We start from the raw sequence: 19259 nt of genomic DNA, 5'->3' as shown, positions 1-19259 counted from the left end.
CCATTTAATGCAGAAGTTGAAACAAGCATCACCTGGTATTTCCAAAAAAGATTATTTATGTATTGGAGGGGTGGTCTAGAACCAGTTATAATGAATCTTAGGGGTGAAGAAGGTGAAATATATTATATACAGTTTATTATAGCTTTAAGAATACATATTTTTGCCTCAGTGAATCTTTCAAGTCCCAGGATAGCTAATGTTGAAAGGTAACACTCCAATAGGAAGTCATCTGGTCCAGCCACATGTAAAAGCTGGGCCAGTGAATACTAATGATTAGTTTTAGTCCAACAATCACTGGAGACACAGGCATTGAAACAGGACTGAGGCCCTTTTGGTCTCAAGAATAGCAATCAGCAGTTTGTTTTACGTTCTATTTTTGCTCCCACTGGAAAGCCTGAGTTGACATTTACTTTAGCTCAGAAAAGCAGAGAAAGAAAAGATCCAAAACATGGTAAACTGGCAATGAAAATCTTGGTTTTACTACTCTGCTTTTCCAAAGACAGACTTCTTGAGCCATGCGTTGGCCAGATGGCAATTAGGCAACACAAGACAAGAAGCCCATTCTAGATGAGGCATGTCTGTGCCACCTGTTTGTACCACTTTTTAGTGCACGTCCTACAGCTGTCTTCTTTCTCTGTTACTTTGTGAACTTGTTTTTTTTTTCTTGAGAAATTTATCCTGAGGCATTTATCAGCCAAAAACACCATGTATTTTCAGTGACTCTTCGTTCTATCTTACACTAGTCTCACATTGTAATGAAACAATTCTGACATACAACTATTCTAAAAGAAGCACAGGATATTTTACAGTTGTATTTTAGGCAAGGTTATATGTTAAGTATATGGACTATCCATGACTTCAGTTACTCAGTTTTTAGTTTTCAAGGATACTATAGTCAGACTCTTCTTCTCACACCCAGTTGTGCACTATGAAAATACAGAAGAAAAGTAAAAGTTTTCTTGTGGAGCACTGTTGTCTTGTGATCTGAATTTTCACAACTGAGTCAAAGCATGAAATCAATCCCTTTTCTGGTATTAGGCTTGGTCCTTTTCAATGAGCCACCTCATTGTCACGTATTACCAACTGTGGCTCAAAACACACCATATGCTGCAACCAGAGACTTTCCCAAGCAGCATCTGTGGCTCTGCAAAAAAGTCCAACAAACCTTTTCCACTGCTATTCTGTCACTGCTCAAGTCTTTTTTAACTGCTCCCCACAAAGCATAAGCTATTTCTGAGTCACTCTCAGTACATCAGTACAACTTGTTTTGAAGCAGCAGTTTATAATAATCCACCACCATGCCACAATCCTTTTAAAAGGACAAAGAAGAAAGCTGTAGTACCAGAAGATTATTTTTTTCCAAAGTTTAGAAGTGTTTTGCTTTGGAATAGCCAGATATTTACACATTTTAAGACAAATCCATGACCCTATACCAACCAGCAATGTTAAGTCTCTCAAGCAGAAGCTCCCCAATGCACTACCATGAGCTTATATGGGACAAGAAATAGATGCATCTGTAACAGTATTTCAGCTCATCACCTGTTTTAAGATAGCTTATTTCAGGAATTTTTAAAAGAGGAACACCTGCAGTTATATTTTGTCCTACTCAATGAGCTTCTCTGTGGTCATTTAGCAGGGAATTGCTGAGACAGAAAACATTACATTGCACCCCTGTTCATGACTTGTAGCCAGTGCTGTTATGATGAAGCATTATCACCCACATCCCATGGCCCTACAGATAATGCAGTTTAGTGTTGTGGTATTTCAGAGCTACTGCATGAGGGGGAAATGTTTTCATGGAGCATCATTTTTAGCTCAGCACCACACCATGCCTCTCGGAGCCATGAGCTCAGGGCCTCCAACCACAGGAGCATGGCAGCTGTTTCATGCTGGGATGAATCCACATAAAAACCCTTTCCCTTTATGGTCTTCCAAAGGCTCTATAAGAGCACTGCAACAAAATCTGCATCACAGAAAGCAGCTCCCAGCCATCTGAAAGGCTATTCCTACTTCACATTAAGAGACCACCATCATAGTTTTGTCCCAATGAAGTCAGTGACTTCCAATTTTAATTCCTTTGCTTAAATTTAACAAAAAAAAAGGACTAAAGTTGACAAGTCTACATGATGGCATAGCATGAAGCTTTTACCCTGTCAATTCACTCTCTCTGCAGGGCTATCTATCAGACGAAAGCTGCTAGGCATGAGCTGAGCAAACTGGGAAGAAGAGTTCCCTGACTATGATCCCATGAATTACTGGTCTTTTTACACCAACTCCCACCCTAACAATAGTTACTTTGGTTTCACCACAAACACCCCTATTGCTGTTTTTCTGTAGTGAAGATAGGCCAGTACAAAACTCCTAATGGAGCAAGCACCTAGCCCTCCTGGAAAGACTCTGGGAATTTATCTGACATAGACAGCCCATACTGTGCAGGGGTACCACTCAAAAGCCATGAGGGATAGGAGAACAGGAGGTAAGCACCAGGGCAGATGTAATACAGGGCTGTATAAATACCTACATTAACACATAACAGGACCCCAGCACCCTGCAGTGTTCTCTACTTGAACTTAAGTTTTCTAAAAGCCTGTCAGCATCTTTCACAATAGCACTGCTCACAAAGGGAATCCTGTAGGACACTCCTCTGTCGCGTAATACCATCTTCCTAACAAAAGAGGGTATCTGTGCCTCTAAGATTACTGTGCCCGTTACTTTTGATTTTTTTGTTTGTTTTGCTTTTGAGAAAAGAGGAAAAGAAAGCCAGCTTATTGCAATCTTATAATCTTATCATTGCTTCTGGCAATTCAATCAGACAAAAACCCATTTTTCTATTGCTTTAGTTCAATGAGAAAGAAACTAGCCCTATCCAGCCTACTGTCCAAAACCATTTCCTTCTGTTCTTGGTGTCTGCAAGACACTATGTCCTACTGGTTACTCTGGACTTCAGCTTCCTCCTCACTTTTGCTCACAAGCTCTATTGTACCTCCCACTGTGGAGAAACAACAAGTGCAGTTTCTGAAGTCTTTTCATACAAAATTCTGTACTTGTTATGTATTGATTTTCTTTTCTATTACATCTTCTGCTGCGAAGGAACAGAATACCCCTACTGCTCCAGAACACTCCATGAATACTCAGAAGTTTCCAAATAGTTGCTCCTCTTTACTATTGCTGCTCCAGTGCTGAAAAGCCTATAAAAAGTGTTCAGTACAAAAAGAATTCCTATTCCATCAGTTGGCTGCTCTTCTTCAATTTCATTAAGTATAAAGTTCTTGTAAAAAAACTCAACCTGAACAAACAGGAAACTAAGAGCTGACAGATACATTTGCTTCTCACTTCTTTTTTTTTTTCCAAAACAGCTTCACATTGGAAGATGTAAGGATTAGTATCTTGCTACTGAATGACAAAAGGAAAAAAGAAAGAGCTGGTTTGGCCAGTAAATTATCACTTCCCATTTGCACCATACAAGCATCTTAAGGGATACCAGCTCACTGAGACACAATATACTTTATATTGAATGAAGCTAAAAAAAGACTTAAGATGAAAAAACATCTTAAGATGAAAAGGGTCTCTGCCTTCACGGACCACTTTCTAAAAGTAAAATAATCAATTCAGTTTCCCAAGGCTTTTTACTGAGCCAATACTGACTGCAATTCCACCAACAGTAAATGCATAAGGAAAACACAAGTCCCTAAGTCAACCCACCATCAAGAGCATTCAGAATCAGCTTTCCATTTATCAGGTAAGAGACTTTGCACAACAGCCACCACTGCTATGGAAAAGAAGAAAAATACGCATTTAGTCTTATGCTGGGTTTTAAGAGCACCTGTCCAACAAGTCAAATGGAACAGTTATATGCTGGGCTAGACACAGCTAAACCCAGCCTTTGGTAGATACTGAGTACGCAAATGTTACCTGTGATGTGCCCACACTTGGAAGAAGTTTACCTTCAAGGCTGCAAAGCAGGAAAACTTTGTGCAAAACTTGCTAATGATTTCCTTTACCTTGTGGGTTGATACTCTGTGCTGAGCAATTACAGTTAGTTTTTCCAGGAGCCCTCGTAATCTCTTCTGTGTAGCGTGGGAGATCAAGTTCACAACATCAGAGTTAAGTTCCATAATGTCATGCCTTTTACCTGTGGAAGCAGAGAAAATCCATTACGTGTTTTAGTAGTAGCTGATAATTGAAATAATTAGCACAGCAGGTATTCTGTTCCCCCTGGAAGTCATACCCATTATGAATAAAGGTTTGGAGATTATGATTTCCCTGGTAAAGTCACAACTTCAAAGATCTCAGACATTACATTAATAAAACTTAGCCTGGAGCTTCAGAAAATATAGACATTGTTTCACTTAGCCTCCAGAACCACTCTCCTTGCAAGGTCATTTATAGGACAAAGTTAATAAGAACACAAATCAAGCCTCATGTTCAGGGAGGGGGAGAAGCGGTAGCTGTAGAAATTAGTGCCATATTCTGTTAATTCCAGTAATTAAAAAAATACAGAATTACATTTTGCCCTGCTTGACACCGCGCTTGTTAACAACTCATGACATTTATTTGACGAGCAGGAATGGGTTTTGCAGCGCACTCCAGGCACACGAGACCCTCCAAACTGCCTTGACCGACCGACAGGGGCAGACAGACCCAAGGGACCTACAGCTCGGACAGCGCGGATTCCAGTCCAGCCGGGGCCATCCTGCCATCACCTTCAACCTTTCCTCTCGGGCTGCCGCCGAATCTCCGTGTCTCAGCAGCTGTGACCGAGGCTGGTGACAGCTCCAGGCAAGGCTGTGCTGGCCCTGCACCTAGAGCTGGGCATCACCTCTGTGACCTTCCCGCGGCTGCAGGCTGCTGCCGGAGAAGCCTTCCCATGGCTGACACCATCCATCACTCAGCGCGGCTCCTTCGAGACACCTGGGCGGCAGCGGCTTTTCCCTGGTAGGCACGGCAGGCAGCAGCTCCACATGCCTCATACGTTGTACCTGTCAGAAGCACTTTTCCTTGCCCTACACTGCATTTACAGCAGCTGTAATACTTTATGATGCAATATACAGCACGCCTTCAAAACCCATTTCAGTATTTACTGCCAAGTGAAGTGTTAAGAATGGATAAACAGCGCACTGTAAAAAAACTAATCATCTATTTCATTTGCTTTTGCTACTGTAACTGAAAATGAATGACAATCTCACAAAGCAGAGAGAACCTAGAATATTTTCCCAGATACAATCAAAGCATTCCCGTTTGATCAGTAAGCACCGGCCTGTAACTTAACTGAGTACAAAGCTCATTTTGCACAAGCTCCTTTCAATACTTCTTCTGCAGCTTCTCACTAGACTATCAGATTACTGAAACACCAACTCAAAGACAAAATAAAATCCCCCCCAAACCTCAAGATCTCCCTACACACATTTCTTAATCCAAAGATGGCTTGATTCAAAAGCAGACATGTTAACTTTCTGAATTGCTCCACTCCCTGGCAGCATTCCTTTCCTTGCAAACAAGCACTTATCATTTATGACATGAATTATTGATATTGCTATTACTGTTATTATTAATTTGGAACAACTACCATTCTAGCTATGAAACAGCCAGGTTTCTATTTTCCATCTTTCAACACAATGTCTTTACACCCACAACCAGCAAATTATGCTAGAAATACTCTCTCTGTTTTTGCAGAGCTCTTTATTTTTCCTTATATCCACTTCCCACGAATGACTGATTAATCTTCTACTAAACTTTGAGAACATCTTCTAGGCACCAGGTCTGATGTGCATTTTCCCTCTGCCACTGGTAACACAGCATTTGCTAAGCCCCATACAGCTTGAGATGACACATGTGGCTGACCAGGGCAGGAGCACCAAGGTCACAGGTAGCACTTGCAGGTTACGTGCTTGTCACAGGCTAGCTGCTCACTCTGGACTAAGAACCAGGCGTGTGTGTAAACAAAAAGACTTTGTGAACATGTGGTTAAGCCACTGTGACAGCATTGTGACTGCACATTCAGGCTTTCCTGGATGCTCAGCTGTAAAACTCAGTGTTCCAGTACAGCAAGTACTGGGCAGAGGGCAAGAGCAAGGAGCTGAGCAACATGCATCGAGTTTGCTGTCAACTGTAGTGGAACCAGCCAGTGTGCTGCTACACAATTACATGCTCCCTGCTCTGACATAATACAACATTACTAAGCAGCACTTATTATTTTTGCTCAAAAGGTAACAGCTGAAATGATGCCTACATTAGAAACTTCCTGTAACACAGGCATTCAACACACATTCCGCAGTATTATTCATTACACAGACAAACACCTTCAACATCTATTTTATATAAAATTAACAAAAGTTTTTTCCATGAAGGGAGTCATAAACAAAGCTCTGCTCCGTGTGCACTGGAAGTTTGAAACTTCTCCCTAATATTAGTTGATAGAGTACATACACCTGAACAGGTTGAGGAATGCAAAAACTGTTAGGGAAGTCAGTGTAATGCATCAAGTTAGAAGCTGCTGAGACAGAAGAGCACATTTAAGTGTTTTGACACTAGCAGATTTATGGTTAAGTGTTGCATTAGGTTTAAGAGTAAGAAAGTTGCTCACTTCTCACATGTTTAAGTGGCATCAGTGTCTTTTTCCTGGTTGTGCTTCAGACTGTTTCCATGTAAAGAAAACCTTAAAGGACAGTTGTTTCCTAGAAGGGGAAAGTATTGTTTGGTAGAAACACATGAGATAGTAGATCATAATAGTTCCAGGTCCTTCTTCAAAGACTGGAGGCTGGCTGATGAAAGAGGTAAGGAAACACTACATCCATACATATCTGCTGTGTGTGCTTTGTTCTCACCTATGTTCAAGATCTTACTCTGAAGAGCTTCCAAAGACAGAAATGGTTCATCTGCGCAAGAGTGAATCACCGTGCCAATGAGCTCAGAGTTTGCTGCCAAAATGCAGGCATTCTCCTCGCTGAGATTAACCCCAGCCATAGAAGTCACATCATTTAGGTCATCTTCATCTCTACAAAAGAGGAGACCAACATTTTATGCTTTGTTCAGAATAGACACAAAGAAAAAGTCTCAACTATCAACAAGCAGCTACATTCACATATCCTGTATACAACAGATGTTCAGCGTGGGTGTGGACAGGGAGCTCCTAAAAGCTCTCACATTTCTGCAAGGTGCTTCTGAAACATTAATTTGGCTAATGCCTCAGTTGCTAGGCATGCAAATCCTTTATATGAAACTGAAATTTTGAGCCAGCTTGGAAACCTAGGCTGAGTTAAACGCAGATTAAAAGTTCCCACAACCCCTAACCCTGCACCACCACTCTCACAGCCTGATATTTGTTCTAAAACTAATTCACCAGGTAGAACCAAGTGTGGAATGAAGCTGAATGTTGACTCACTGGACTACAAACAAGCCCATTTTCTAACCAAGATGCATATCTTGCACACTGAGGCTTAAAGCACAGGCTTATTAGCACAGACATGATCTTCAGTTTTCTTTAGCAAGCTCCCCTAAAACACAGGATACAAACACTCCTTGATTACTTACTAAAACCAATCCAGACCTTGTACTTTGAATCAGTCCTACCATACATGTGTACATAGCAGGGAAGATGCCACTGCCTCTGAAGCACCATGTCAGAGCTCTAGCTGGTAACACCATTAGCTGAATTCTCATGTAGCAGCTTTGGACTGTATGTTCAAAATAAAAGCTCAGTTAGGGTGAACATCACTCACTATAGTAGCCAGTGTGCTTCAGCCTAATTATTTTTTTAGAGATCATTTAAAATACTGAATGAATCTTAGATGGAAAGCTTTTGCACTACTTTGGTAGTGAAACAATCCAAGTTTTTATCAAATTGTTCAAACGATCAAGAAAAAGCATTTTTACTTCACAATGTGACAAAGGCCCTAATAGTGGCTTCAGGGATTTAGGACCAATCCAAAACAGACATCCATAGTATTAGGCAAATAAGTAAAATCACTCAATCTGAACATCTTTTTATTTGGAAAGCACAGAAAACAAAACCAACACACACACACCCCTCCTAAAGAGCATTCTCTGGCAAGGTTTGATGAAGTTCACCTTCAGAAAACACTGTGTGGCCTCAATAACTCTTGAACAAGGGTTAGCCAGGAATTTCTCATTCTAAGGTGAAATGATGTTTCTTGGAGGCTATCCTTTGACTGACTAGAAGCAGAAGCTGAAGTTATTAGAACATGAGTTGGGATTGAGGTTAAGCAAACTCAAAAGACACAAGAAAATGTTAGGATATTTTTCTTAAAACTATAGATGTATTTTCTCCTTTGAGTTTCAGTATATTTCTATTGCACAATTCTTCTGCAAACTTCCAGTGAGAGACTCAGACAGAAAAGGAGTCCAGCCTTGAGTCCAGCCTTCTTCTATCCCTCCTTCCATTGGTGTGCCCTCATTGCTAGCAGTTCCTAGGTGTGCATGTCTTCAGGGAAAAGGAGATCCAATAGATTCTCAAACCAGCTCCAGCTCTTTATGTCTAACTAGACACAACAGCTTCCCAACCAGGCTTGTGCCCCAAATCCATCAGGCTAAGAAAAGTGTTAAATCCCAGGACTGTCAGAACAGTTAGATGTCCACAGCTACAATTTGAAGCTGAAGCCAACAGTGTCAGAACAGCCTCCCTCCTCCTACCCCTTCTCATCCAGCAGCTGAGCAGCTCCAAGTGTACACTCAGGCTCTATCAGCCTAACAGAGACCCTGAACTTTCACCAAGCGTGTCAGTGAAGCTTCATGGGATGATAATTGAGTGCTAACTAATCTTCACAAGTACATTCTGGTTTCCTCTTCACAGTGACCACTACAGAGAAGTCTTTTCTGATGGCAGAGACAAGAATTCCACTGAAGCATGGTGACTGCCACATATCTGCTGACAAAATCAGCACATCCAGCACCAGGAACCACACATCACAAGCTATCCGTGCTGGAACCTGACATTACTCCAGTGGAAGTGTTTATGGAATCCCAGAAAGGATGTTTGCATCCCAGGTACAACTGCATAGCATGCAGTTTCAGGAAATCATTTTTGTTTTTAATCTGGCCACATACTCAAAACACTCAGGCAAAGAACAGATAAACTTCTACAATGTATCCATGTTTCTACATAGAGAAATTTAATTTCTTTATAACCTGCCTTTACCAGGTTACTATTCTCTTGATTATTTCCATGCACACAGTCTCTCTAGTGTGTACAAGCATACAAGTGTTTATATGCAAGCAGACATCTCTACCTGTACTGTTCTTCAGTACCAATTCTAACTTTTTCACTGTGAGACATAAGTTTGCTTTGATAAAATATATGAAAACACTGTTGCATTTATTTTACTCAAAGAAATTACCACTGTATTCCTTAGAAAAGTGCTCACTAAAGATTAATGAAAGTTTCAGAAGCCACGGTAAGTTCATACTTTTTACTACTCTTTTTTCTTTGTTCAAACGAACTTCAATCATTTAAAGTAAGGTATCATGTACTTTGAGTAAGCTGTAGAAATCATTCTACTAAGGTGATAAATTTAAAATGTTACAGAGTGTACACAAAGGTGTTTCTGATGCATACTGACTTGCTTTCACTTTCAGCAATCCCTCCATAAAGCCCCTTTTCTGCACCACTTCCTTTAATGCTCTTTACATTTGATCATGTCACACTCAGAACAGGAAAAACTCACCCAGCAGATACAAGCCTCCAGTGATTTAGGCTTACTAGGACAAGGTGGAAAGCAGAACTCAGGAGTTCTGAGCGATACACCGCACAATGTCGGATTTGACATTTCTATGGATATTCACTGCAAAAGAAGCCCAGGCAATGCAGATGCACCTCACAGCTCTGAATTTGCCTGCTGCCTGAAAAGTGAGTCTGTGGCACCCTCTGGTGTCTGAGGACCGCACTCGTCTTCTGAATCCCCCTAATTTACTCCATTTTATCCAAGAGTTAAAGGGAAAACTAGAAAGACACACTGAACCCAAACCTTTGTGCACCATCCCTGACAACGACCCAGGCCAGAACAATTCCAGCCAAGCCAGAAAGTTGCATGTGCTTCGGAGAACAACTCTATTAAACAAAACAAATTCAAAACAAATATTTCAAGACAAAATATGTGATTTATTTTTTTTCCAGAGTGCTCTAGCATATACTTTACAGGAATGTGTAGATCAGTTTACAAAAATCTTGATTTTTTAAAAACAGACTATTTCCTGACATGCCATGGTGCAATGTCCATGCTTAGCTGAAACAACACCTAGAAGGCTGGAATGCTTTGTGTTTTGTTTTTTTTTCCTGTTTGATTGCTTGGGGGGCAGGAAATCACCACTCTTTCTACTGCTTATCTCAGGCAACCTAAAGCAGCATGTTAGAGAGCAGACAAGGTCAAACTGCAGCTAATTAAGTACAGCTTAGTGAGCAGAATGTCCTCAAATCCTAAACTAGCCTAGTCACAGAATGGCAGAGGGAGTCGGGGTCGATGACACACTGTAATGAGAGTGCACAGCAAGAGCACTCTTGTTCGAGCCACAGGTATAATCACATCCATTACAAGACATGTTCTGTGCTTGTAACAAATTTCATCACAAAACCTGAAAACAGGCCACGGTGCCTCTCTCTGCCTCACACATTGATCACAGGTAAGAAAGTTTGATTACAGCAAACTTTTGAATAAAAGAAACACCAAGGGTGTGTCCAAAGACAAACTCTTCAGAGACAAGAGACCCTACAAAGAAAATTTAGGGTGAGTTAGAGATTTTCTGTCTAAATTCTCATGGACTTATGCTACTTTGAAGATCACAATCCAAAAGCAAGAAGAGAAATCTCTATAGAATCACACTGTAAAAGCAGGTTTTTCTCCTACACTATGAATTTAACAATTCAGGGAACGACTTACAAGAATTCAAATTTCTCATGTAAGACAGCTAATATATTCCATTTGGAAGATCAGAGAAAAATTTTTTCCTTTTCTTTTTTGGGTATGAGTTTGTTCATTGTTGCTTTTTTTTTATTACGATATTTATGAAGGGGTTTTTTTTTAAACATCACTACCCAAAATTACATCCCACATTACATTCTAAAGTATATTTCATAAGACCTTGAGGCAGATGAACAGAGCTATTGCTTTAATATGAGCTTTTCATTTCAGCTTCTGGCAATCACTGTTTTTAAGCGTTCACTGTATACTGTCTGTTACTGTAAACAGCAGCAGCTTTCTGTCTATACCAGTGCATTCAAAGCTGCAGCTTTCAACAGATGATAAGTCAACTGGTCAACAAGATAGAGGTGTCATCACCATGTCTACTTTCTTCCCTTGGAAGAGCAGTATCAAACCTGCCCTGAAGTGGTAAGACTAATAATGCTTATGGCAGAATGTACCTCTGTTCCAACATCACACTTCATAGCTGCAAAATTAATTTCTGCTTTTGAAAAGTTAATCAGTTGCCAGAACTAAAAGCTTTAAGCACTCTTGCAATCTAAAGGCCTAGAGAATATGTTAGAAATCATGATTAGAGATGTAATCAAAGACTAGACACAGATGTAGTCAAAGACCCATAGACTCAGAAACAAGCTTGTAAGAAGAGCTAATAAAAGATTCTGAAATGCAGCACAGAGCTTTAGACAGGTTCCAAGCCAGTCCAAGTAACAGTTCAATGCTATCAGACTATATGCAAAAACCAGACTTCCATCTGCTTTAATCCTGCTGAGAGACTTTACTACAAAGTAAAGTAATACAACTGGTAATTGTATTCATAGGATGGAAAACATGTTAGTGAAAAACTGACACAAAACCCAACCTCACCAGGACAGCTTTCTTACACTAAGAATAATTAACGTCTGCGTAGAAGTTTTAAGGTTACCCACTGCCCATGAGTATTGTGACGTGAAAAACATGTATCAGAAAAAAGTTTCTGAAGAAAGTTGCTATTATTTGAGCTCCATTCCCACCTCTATACTTGTTTCTTCCTTTTGTTCCTTTCTATACTTCTGATATTTTCTTTTTTACCTGAAGGGTGTTGCTCCATTCTCTTTCATTTTCACTTTTTGAACAGGAGATGCTTGAAGCGACAGAATTTTATTTCTTGGCAAGGTAATTTGCTTCAGAATGGAACCTACAACAAAACAAAGAACATGCTGTAGTAGAAAGCAAAATGCTAAAACAACTGTTTAGTTAGTTCATTATTCCAGGCAAGGCTACTGCAGACTCAGTAACAACTAACTGGGTCCATCTGAAAACCAGACACTCTAGAATCTTACATTCTACAAGTTCTGTATGGCCCAAAGCCTCATACGCTCTCTAGCAAACATCCTCTCTTCTGTCCTGACCAGGGAAATGTTTCAGTGAAAACTCACTGGTCGAGACACAATCTTATTGTGCATCAACCTGAACCTGCCGAAGGAAAAAGCAAGGCCTCATGAAACAGCTCTCAAAATCATCATCTTAGAGGAAGTTAACTGCAAGGAGCTCAGTTACAGTATTTTAACAAGTACAAATATTTGATTGACACGCTCCTCACAAGTGCCAGAAGCAGATGTGACATTGATTTTCTCATCAGAGCTCCAGACAGTAAAGATGTTCAACTTAATGCACAGAGGTGGTTGCTCCCAACAGCCACCTTCTTGCATTCCTACAATCTACCAACAGCCTGCACTTATTTCTATACCTCAGGAGTCCTCCCCTTCTCCATGAAAGAGGTTCCTGCACTTTACCTGCAGGAAACTGGTTGGTTTGAACAAGTGTATTCAGCGGCATCTTCTTCTCAGCAGGTGTCTGCAGGGTGAGCACTGAGGGCTGTGGGAGCGTGGATACTTGCTTGACAATGGCTCCTGACGGTTGCTGGACTACCTGGAAGAGGAATATCCAATATCAACAGTGAGAAGAGATAAAAATACAGAGAAGTAAACAGTATCAATGTTTCCATTTAGCCAGAAGTGCCACTGGGCAAGTAAGCTTGTCTAGTTTTCAGCTTAAAGCAAACAGCATGCTCGGAAAAGACCTTTTTTTTTTTTTTTGTTAAACTTCATGTCAAGACATCTTAACAAGTGGTAGTGAGCTTTAAGCTCATTCAGTGAGCTCTAACAGACACTTCACCCCTATTCTCTACTGATGAACTCTATTGGACAAGTTCCACTAATTATCACACAAGCCATTACACTGAGGCTTTCCTCTACATAAGTCTTGCTCAGCAGGCCAGCTATTAAAGAGTGAGTCTGCCAGTAACTTCAAAAGGGTAGGTATCACAACACCTAGTCAAAAAGGGAGAACACCAAAACAATTGAAGTCTTACACGAAATACTGTACTTGCTAAGAACTAAAGAGTACCTGCTATAAAATTACTGATGTGTTTTTGGAATTGCAACATCAATTGTAAATTGAGATGCTGAGTTTTAAAGTGTTAACCTAAAATACACTAAACAGTTGCCACGAACAAAAAGTACAAACAGCAACGCCTATAGCAAGTAGAGCCTCTACACAAAGACACCAGTACACAGCTGAAGGGTAAAAAGGAAGGCAGTTCATAGTTTTGTTTAAAGAGACTTTTCAAAGAAACAAAACCAGACAGCAGGATGTCATCACAACACAGACCTACAGGCACAGCCCATAAATGCTAATCCTTCCTCTTCAGGGGCAGCTATTAAAATGCAAGAAAGTAATAAAATTGCAGCATCCCTAAAAATCTCACTTCTAAGCCTCCTAGCTAGCAGAATGTGGGCTCCACTTAGATACATCTTTAAAAAAGTTCTTGATTACAGGCAGTATAAAGATGCCACTTCACCAAATCATAAAATCAACATCTTCAGACTGAATCCTGTTTTTTTAGCAGCAGAAAACTAACAAAGAAAGTGTCAGGGTCAAGCAGCCATTTTTCTCCTCCACATCTTTTATTCTTACTTCAGAAAGTCTAATGAGTACTTGTACAGCAAGACTGCACAAGTGTAATTTACAATACCTCAGAAGTTAGGCTCTCTCCTGCCACCTAACTTTTCCTCTATTAATAAATATCATCAACATAAGCATCAACATAAGACATTCACAAAAAGAGGTACTTAGTGTACCAAAGAGTCAAGATATCCTCTCAACCATCTCTGTACTGGTAGCATGAAAACTTGGTGTAGCAGCAGTAATAGAATAACTGATGTGAAAGTGGTATCTGAAAACCTGACAGACAGTTAACGTTAAGATCTAGAGGAGGAGAGAACTACAGGAATACAGGGACAGACTGTGGACAGAGATGAGGGTCACATATGCAGCACTTGTTTATGGAGCAGAACAGATGCTAACATTTGCTTCTATGTGTTTTTCCCAAAACTCAGTTTGATCTCTCAGAAAGGTCTGGCTTCCGAAACTGCAAGTTGTGAATAACGTTAGCAGCGTCTTTTATGAATTCAAGTAACTTATGAGGAGACAACCAGCTTGGACACACTACTCACAGGCTCCACTAGCACTAACACACACCTAGAGATCCTCCTTACCACCAGGAAGAATGATGCTTCATCTTCAGCATGCTAAACACTGGAACAGCACAGGAGGAAACATAACATTCCAGACCGAGGTACAGCAGACAAAAGAGCAGAGATAGCACTGTTACAACCATGGTTTAAGTGGAGACTGGGATGTAAGTCAAGTAACCAAGGAGGCTACATTGCCAAGAAACAGAGAGGATGTGCTGGCAGTAGAGCTCATTTTCTGTTTGTCATTCTAGCTCTAGACTAACAAAAGCTGGAAGTCCTTGAGAGTTGCAGTGGGAGAGAACAACAATATTGGAAATTTCAACATGGATCCAATGCCAGAACAAAGCATTACCAACATCAGTAATATCTGTGAGAATATCCTTTCTTCAGGTTAGCAGCAAGAAATAATAAAGAAAATGGACTGTTCCTTTGTGTCCTGTTAAGCAGGCTGACACAGACATCAGAGTAAAATCATTGATGTTCTTAAGTTAAGAAAAATGCAACACAACATTCAGTTGGCAATGAAGAGACAGCTGCCTGAAAGAGACTTTGATTAGCCTCACTGAACCTGTTTTACATTCATAAAACAAAGTTTGGAGATCAGCAGAGTGATGCTGAGGTATCATCACATACAAGCAGTATTGTTTCATGAAGGAAGCCTCACTAATTGAATGCAAGAGCAATAACCAGGACAAAAAAAAATAATGCAGAAGATTGTTCATGAAAGCTCAGCTCCGAGGGGACATACACTAACAACTGACTAAGAACAAGCAGTTGCAACAGCATAAACACTTCACTCCTTGGTTCAATCATTAATAATCTCCAGGCAGTGTGTCTCACTGGTAATTGTGGGGACTACACCATAAACCCTTACTGGTTATGCCTGACATGAAGCTGTAATCTCACAGCAGCTTTCTCACCAATGGATGCCAGCATCTGGTAATGTAAATTTTAATTTATTGTGCTTTAACAAGAGACAAAGCAATAGTAGAGCAAGACAAACTTTATTTCCAATATGAAATGTCTTTGTAAGCCAACACCCTTAAATGAGGCAGTGTTAAGAAAGTCACAGGAGAAAATCCTTGAAAATATGCAACTGCCACAGCACAGGAGTGCAATCAATCCCAACAGCACCCCTGAAGAACAGGCCCCTTAGTGTCCACACAGAGTTTTGATAACAATGCTACAGAAATGAAAAGTTTCATGTTGCATCACTCCAGTCACAAACTTGATACTAAAATACAGCAGTGCTGCATTCTTGAGCACCACCAACATTATAATGGAGCTGGCATGTGGAAGTTCAAATTCTCTCAAGCACAAGAGGCCAAAATTAGGAAGGGGCATGCAGAGGGAGTGTATGGCATCAGACATCCCTGTGGGCTGAAAAGGGAAAAAACTGCTGGCAGCATTGTATGGACAGATGTGCACAGTTGGCAGGGTGTTTCCTTTTTCAGCTGGCAGTAGGACCTTTCTGTTTAGGGAGGGCAGGTCCAGATTTGTTTTCTTATGGGAGAAGATAGACCCTTTGCCCTTTCAAGAGAAGGCATCAGGGTAGCCATAGGAGATACAGCCACTTCTAATACCTTGCCCTTTGTGCTGTTGTCTAAGTTGTGTAAGTTGTCTGAACAAACACCCAGCTCCTGATATGGCTAAGCTGTGAAGCAGTCAACTCAGTCCTTCAACTGTATCTGAGAAGAGCAAGTATTTTAATCACTGTGCCTACCCAAATGAGGATAAAAACATGTTTTGTGTACAAGTCAATATATGTAAGGCACAGCAAAGAAATGCAATTGCAGCAGACTGCCACAGTCCAGCAGTGTAGAGGCAGAAGCCACTTCTTGAGTTCACCAATATCAAATGCAAGAAGTGTTTTGACTCCCTTGTGTAGAGCTAAGCTTCCTTGCCTATTTGTACAGATGGTCAACCTTTTTCCTGGATTACAAGACTTGCTGTGTAGCCAACAAACTGCTCTCCTGCCCTTGTACAACCTAAGAAATTCTCCTTTTCTTCTGGCTGGAATTTCAAACTTAGTCCTCAAAGACAATATGAGTACCAACTCCTTTTCCAATTTGATTTCAGCTACTACTAGCCAAGATTGTCAGTGCATATGCTTAATAACTCCTCTTTGGAGTTTTTGGGTTGAGGGTATTGTGCCTCTTTTTTTTTTTTTAAATTTAACAAATCCACTCAGAAAAAGGACTCCCCATCCACCCCATAGAGTTTTAAGCAAGTCTGGAAAGGTGAAAAGCTCATGCTTATGCTACTATAGCATGAACTCTTTATTTAGAATGCAGGATTCTTGTATTACATCTACCTTATGCCCTTTGAAAGGAAAGGAACTAAAAAAGCAAAACATTTTAGGGGTCTGAACACTGTTAAATCAAGTATACACTATATCCAAGCTAAAAAGAAAACTCACACAGCAGACGTCCTACCATACCTGTGAAAAGTAAATCTAGTTCCACAGGAAGTCTAACGGTTTTCTCACTTTTTAAAGAAAAATAATCTTTACAAGGAATTCCTTTGCAAGAATTGAGTTCTTTATCTGCCAAAGGGAGACTAATTCTCTCAAAATACTGGAAAGCATTACTTACAGGTAGACCAGCTGGACACCATGCTACTTGGTATCTTAAACACCTATAAGCCAAACCTAATTTATTTCACAAAGTTGCTCTTTCGGGTATACCTGTGATCCACAGTTTCTTGGTATTTAATATTAATATTAGCAAGAAGTTAACCTGTGCCAAGAATAAAAAACGTTAACACATTGCTTTTGAGGGTATTGTTTTAATAAGACAGTTATTCCTCCTGGAATTTGTTAGCTAATGAGGCCTGATAGAAAAAACTCACTTTTGGACAACTTCATAATTAACATGTCTTAGTAAATGTGGAGGTCAGAACTCAGCTCAGAAAAGCTCCTTGAGGTAGTTCACGCATTTCAGATAACATATCACTGAACAGTATCAAGTCACCTGTGTCTGCCAAGTATCCAGGGCAGGAACTACAAGGGGAGAGAGATTGGCATCCCTGGTGGCTAGCTGAGGCACAGCCCTAACAGGGCATCCAAGAGCAATTAATGTAAGTATCCCATCAGCAGTTTCTGGTTCTGACCCTTGCATTTCCTAACTTTTCTTCCAGGTGCTAACCTAGCCTGGCTGTGGGCCTAGTGGGGGCTAGACCTCATATCCCCCTGTGACTCAGCTATGGATTGATATTCAGTCTGGTGAATGATGGATGGTCAACACATCTTACAAGAGACCAAGCTGACAACTTGGTTTTAGAGTCACCTTTCCAGCACAGGCTCAGCATTTCTAAATGATCAAACATAACTGATGGACTCAAGACAAACTAGCTTCATATATTAAAAGAAAAAACGAAAGAAGAACCAGAGGTCCAGATTGGTATCCTCTATTAAATGGTGAGAATCAAAGCAAAGGTGCAGGGTTATTACACAGAAGAAGAGAATCCATCTTACCAGCTGCTTCACTTTAACCACCTGCTGAGCACCCGCTGACCGCGCCACGATGGAGCTGGGCTGCGAGATTTTAATACCAATTGGCGTTCCAGTGACTGGTTTCAGAGGCTGGAGAGGGGTTGTTGCAGAAGACGCCACTGCAGAGACCAGCACTGGCTTTGCAGACTGTGGAGAGGCCGCTGGCGCCGCGGAGGTGAAGACCGGCTTGCCGGCTTGGACGGCAGCCAGCCCGGACGATGCCGCGGCTGTGGCGAGGACGGAAGCCGCGGGCCCCAGCGCTGCTGTCCCCGTGGCACGGGAAGGAATGGCCCTCACAGCCTGCAGAGGAGCTGCTGCCGAAGTGCTGGCAAGGACTGGGGTGATAACCACAGGGGCCGTGACCGCTGCAGAGGCAGGCGTGGGTTTTACAGCTGGAGGAGCAGTTGTTGCTACAGCCGAGGTCGCCACTCCTGTCGAAGGAGCTGGTACTGCAGAGGGACAAGTGGAAACCTCTTCTTGGGTTGGAGCTGGCTGCTCCATACACTGCTGGATAAAGCTCTGAGGATTAGGCATTAGTTGCCGTAAGGCAAGCATGCTTTTCTAAAAGAAAAATGAAAAAGCAGGGGATGTAGTAACAGCAGATTTTTCCACAATAATAATACATTAGTAACTGAATCATCTTCCTCATTTTCCAATTGAATTTTTCATGAGGCAATAAAAGGCAAACAAATTTAGCTAAATTTCAGGCACGCTTAAATTGATGACAATCTTGTTCAGTGAAGATGACAAGAAACACCAACACCAGCTGAGCAAAGGGCAACCATCACCACAGCTATGCTACACATTGTAATCCCATCTATGTGGAAACTCACACATAACTTTGTTCTTCTGTTTAGAGTTTTCAATTTGGAATTTGTGTTTCAGAGTAAGATGATTTTAACTGCTTTATTACCTCAAAGAATTTTGTTTTGCCAAAAACCCCTGCTATATTGGAACAGCTGTGTTTATTTCCTGGAGCCTGACAGGGAGCTACGAATTATCCAATGAAGTCAGGAACAAGCTCTGAAGACAAGAAAACTTTTATACCAATACAGCTGTATCTACACTAGGGGGGGATACCACTTTAATAATGTCTGTAGAGCTGCAGCAACACAACTTCAGCCAGCTACTTCTCTGCAATAGGAGAACAAAAGTAAAGGAATTTGGCAACATCTCATTTTCACTACAGCTGTGTTTGAGAAGGTTAATGGACAGAATGATCTTCAAACGCTCTACAGATTTTTCTCCTTTACTGTTTATAATCTGCTATGGCTCTGAACCAGGGGAAATCAGTTCTGCAGCTACCTGTATATTCTTGAG

At 40.9% G+C, this 19259-nt stretch overlaps 1 protein-coding gene across 1 annotated transcript in view; it reads right to left on the bottom strand.

The window, feature by feature from the left end:
* The window catches only part of TAF4B (TATA-box binding protein associated factor 4b), a 69526-nt gene that overhangs the window by 25096 nt on the left and 25171 nt on the right, over positions 1-19259 (bottom strand). Inside the window, exons 7-11 of the mRNA XM_041399222.1 lie at positions 17922-18500; positions 12704-12839; positions 12000-12105; positions 6825-6994; positions 4002-4132 (exon numbers count right to left, since the gene is read on the bottom strand). Coding sequence (XP_041255156.1) covers positions 4002-4132; positions 6825-6994; positions 12000-12105; positions 12704-12839; positions 17922-18500 — 1122 coding nt within the window. The remainder of the gene's footprint in view (positions 1-4001; positions 4133-6824; positions 6995-11999; positions 12106-12703; positions 12840-17921; positions 18501-19259) is intronic.

The sequence above is a fragment of the Onychostruthus taczanowskii genome, unplaced genomic scaffold, assembly GCF_017590055.1.
Source record: "Onychostruthus taczanowskii isolate IOZ18803 unplaced genomic scaffold, ASM1759005v1 scaffold16, whole genome shotgun sequence".
NCBI lineage: Eukaryota > Metazoa > Chordata > Aves > Passeriformes > Passeridae > Onychostruthus > Onychostruthus taczanowskii.
Note: the sequence above shows the minus strand (reverse complement) of the source record. Positions and strands in the feature narration are given on the sequence as shown.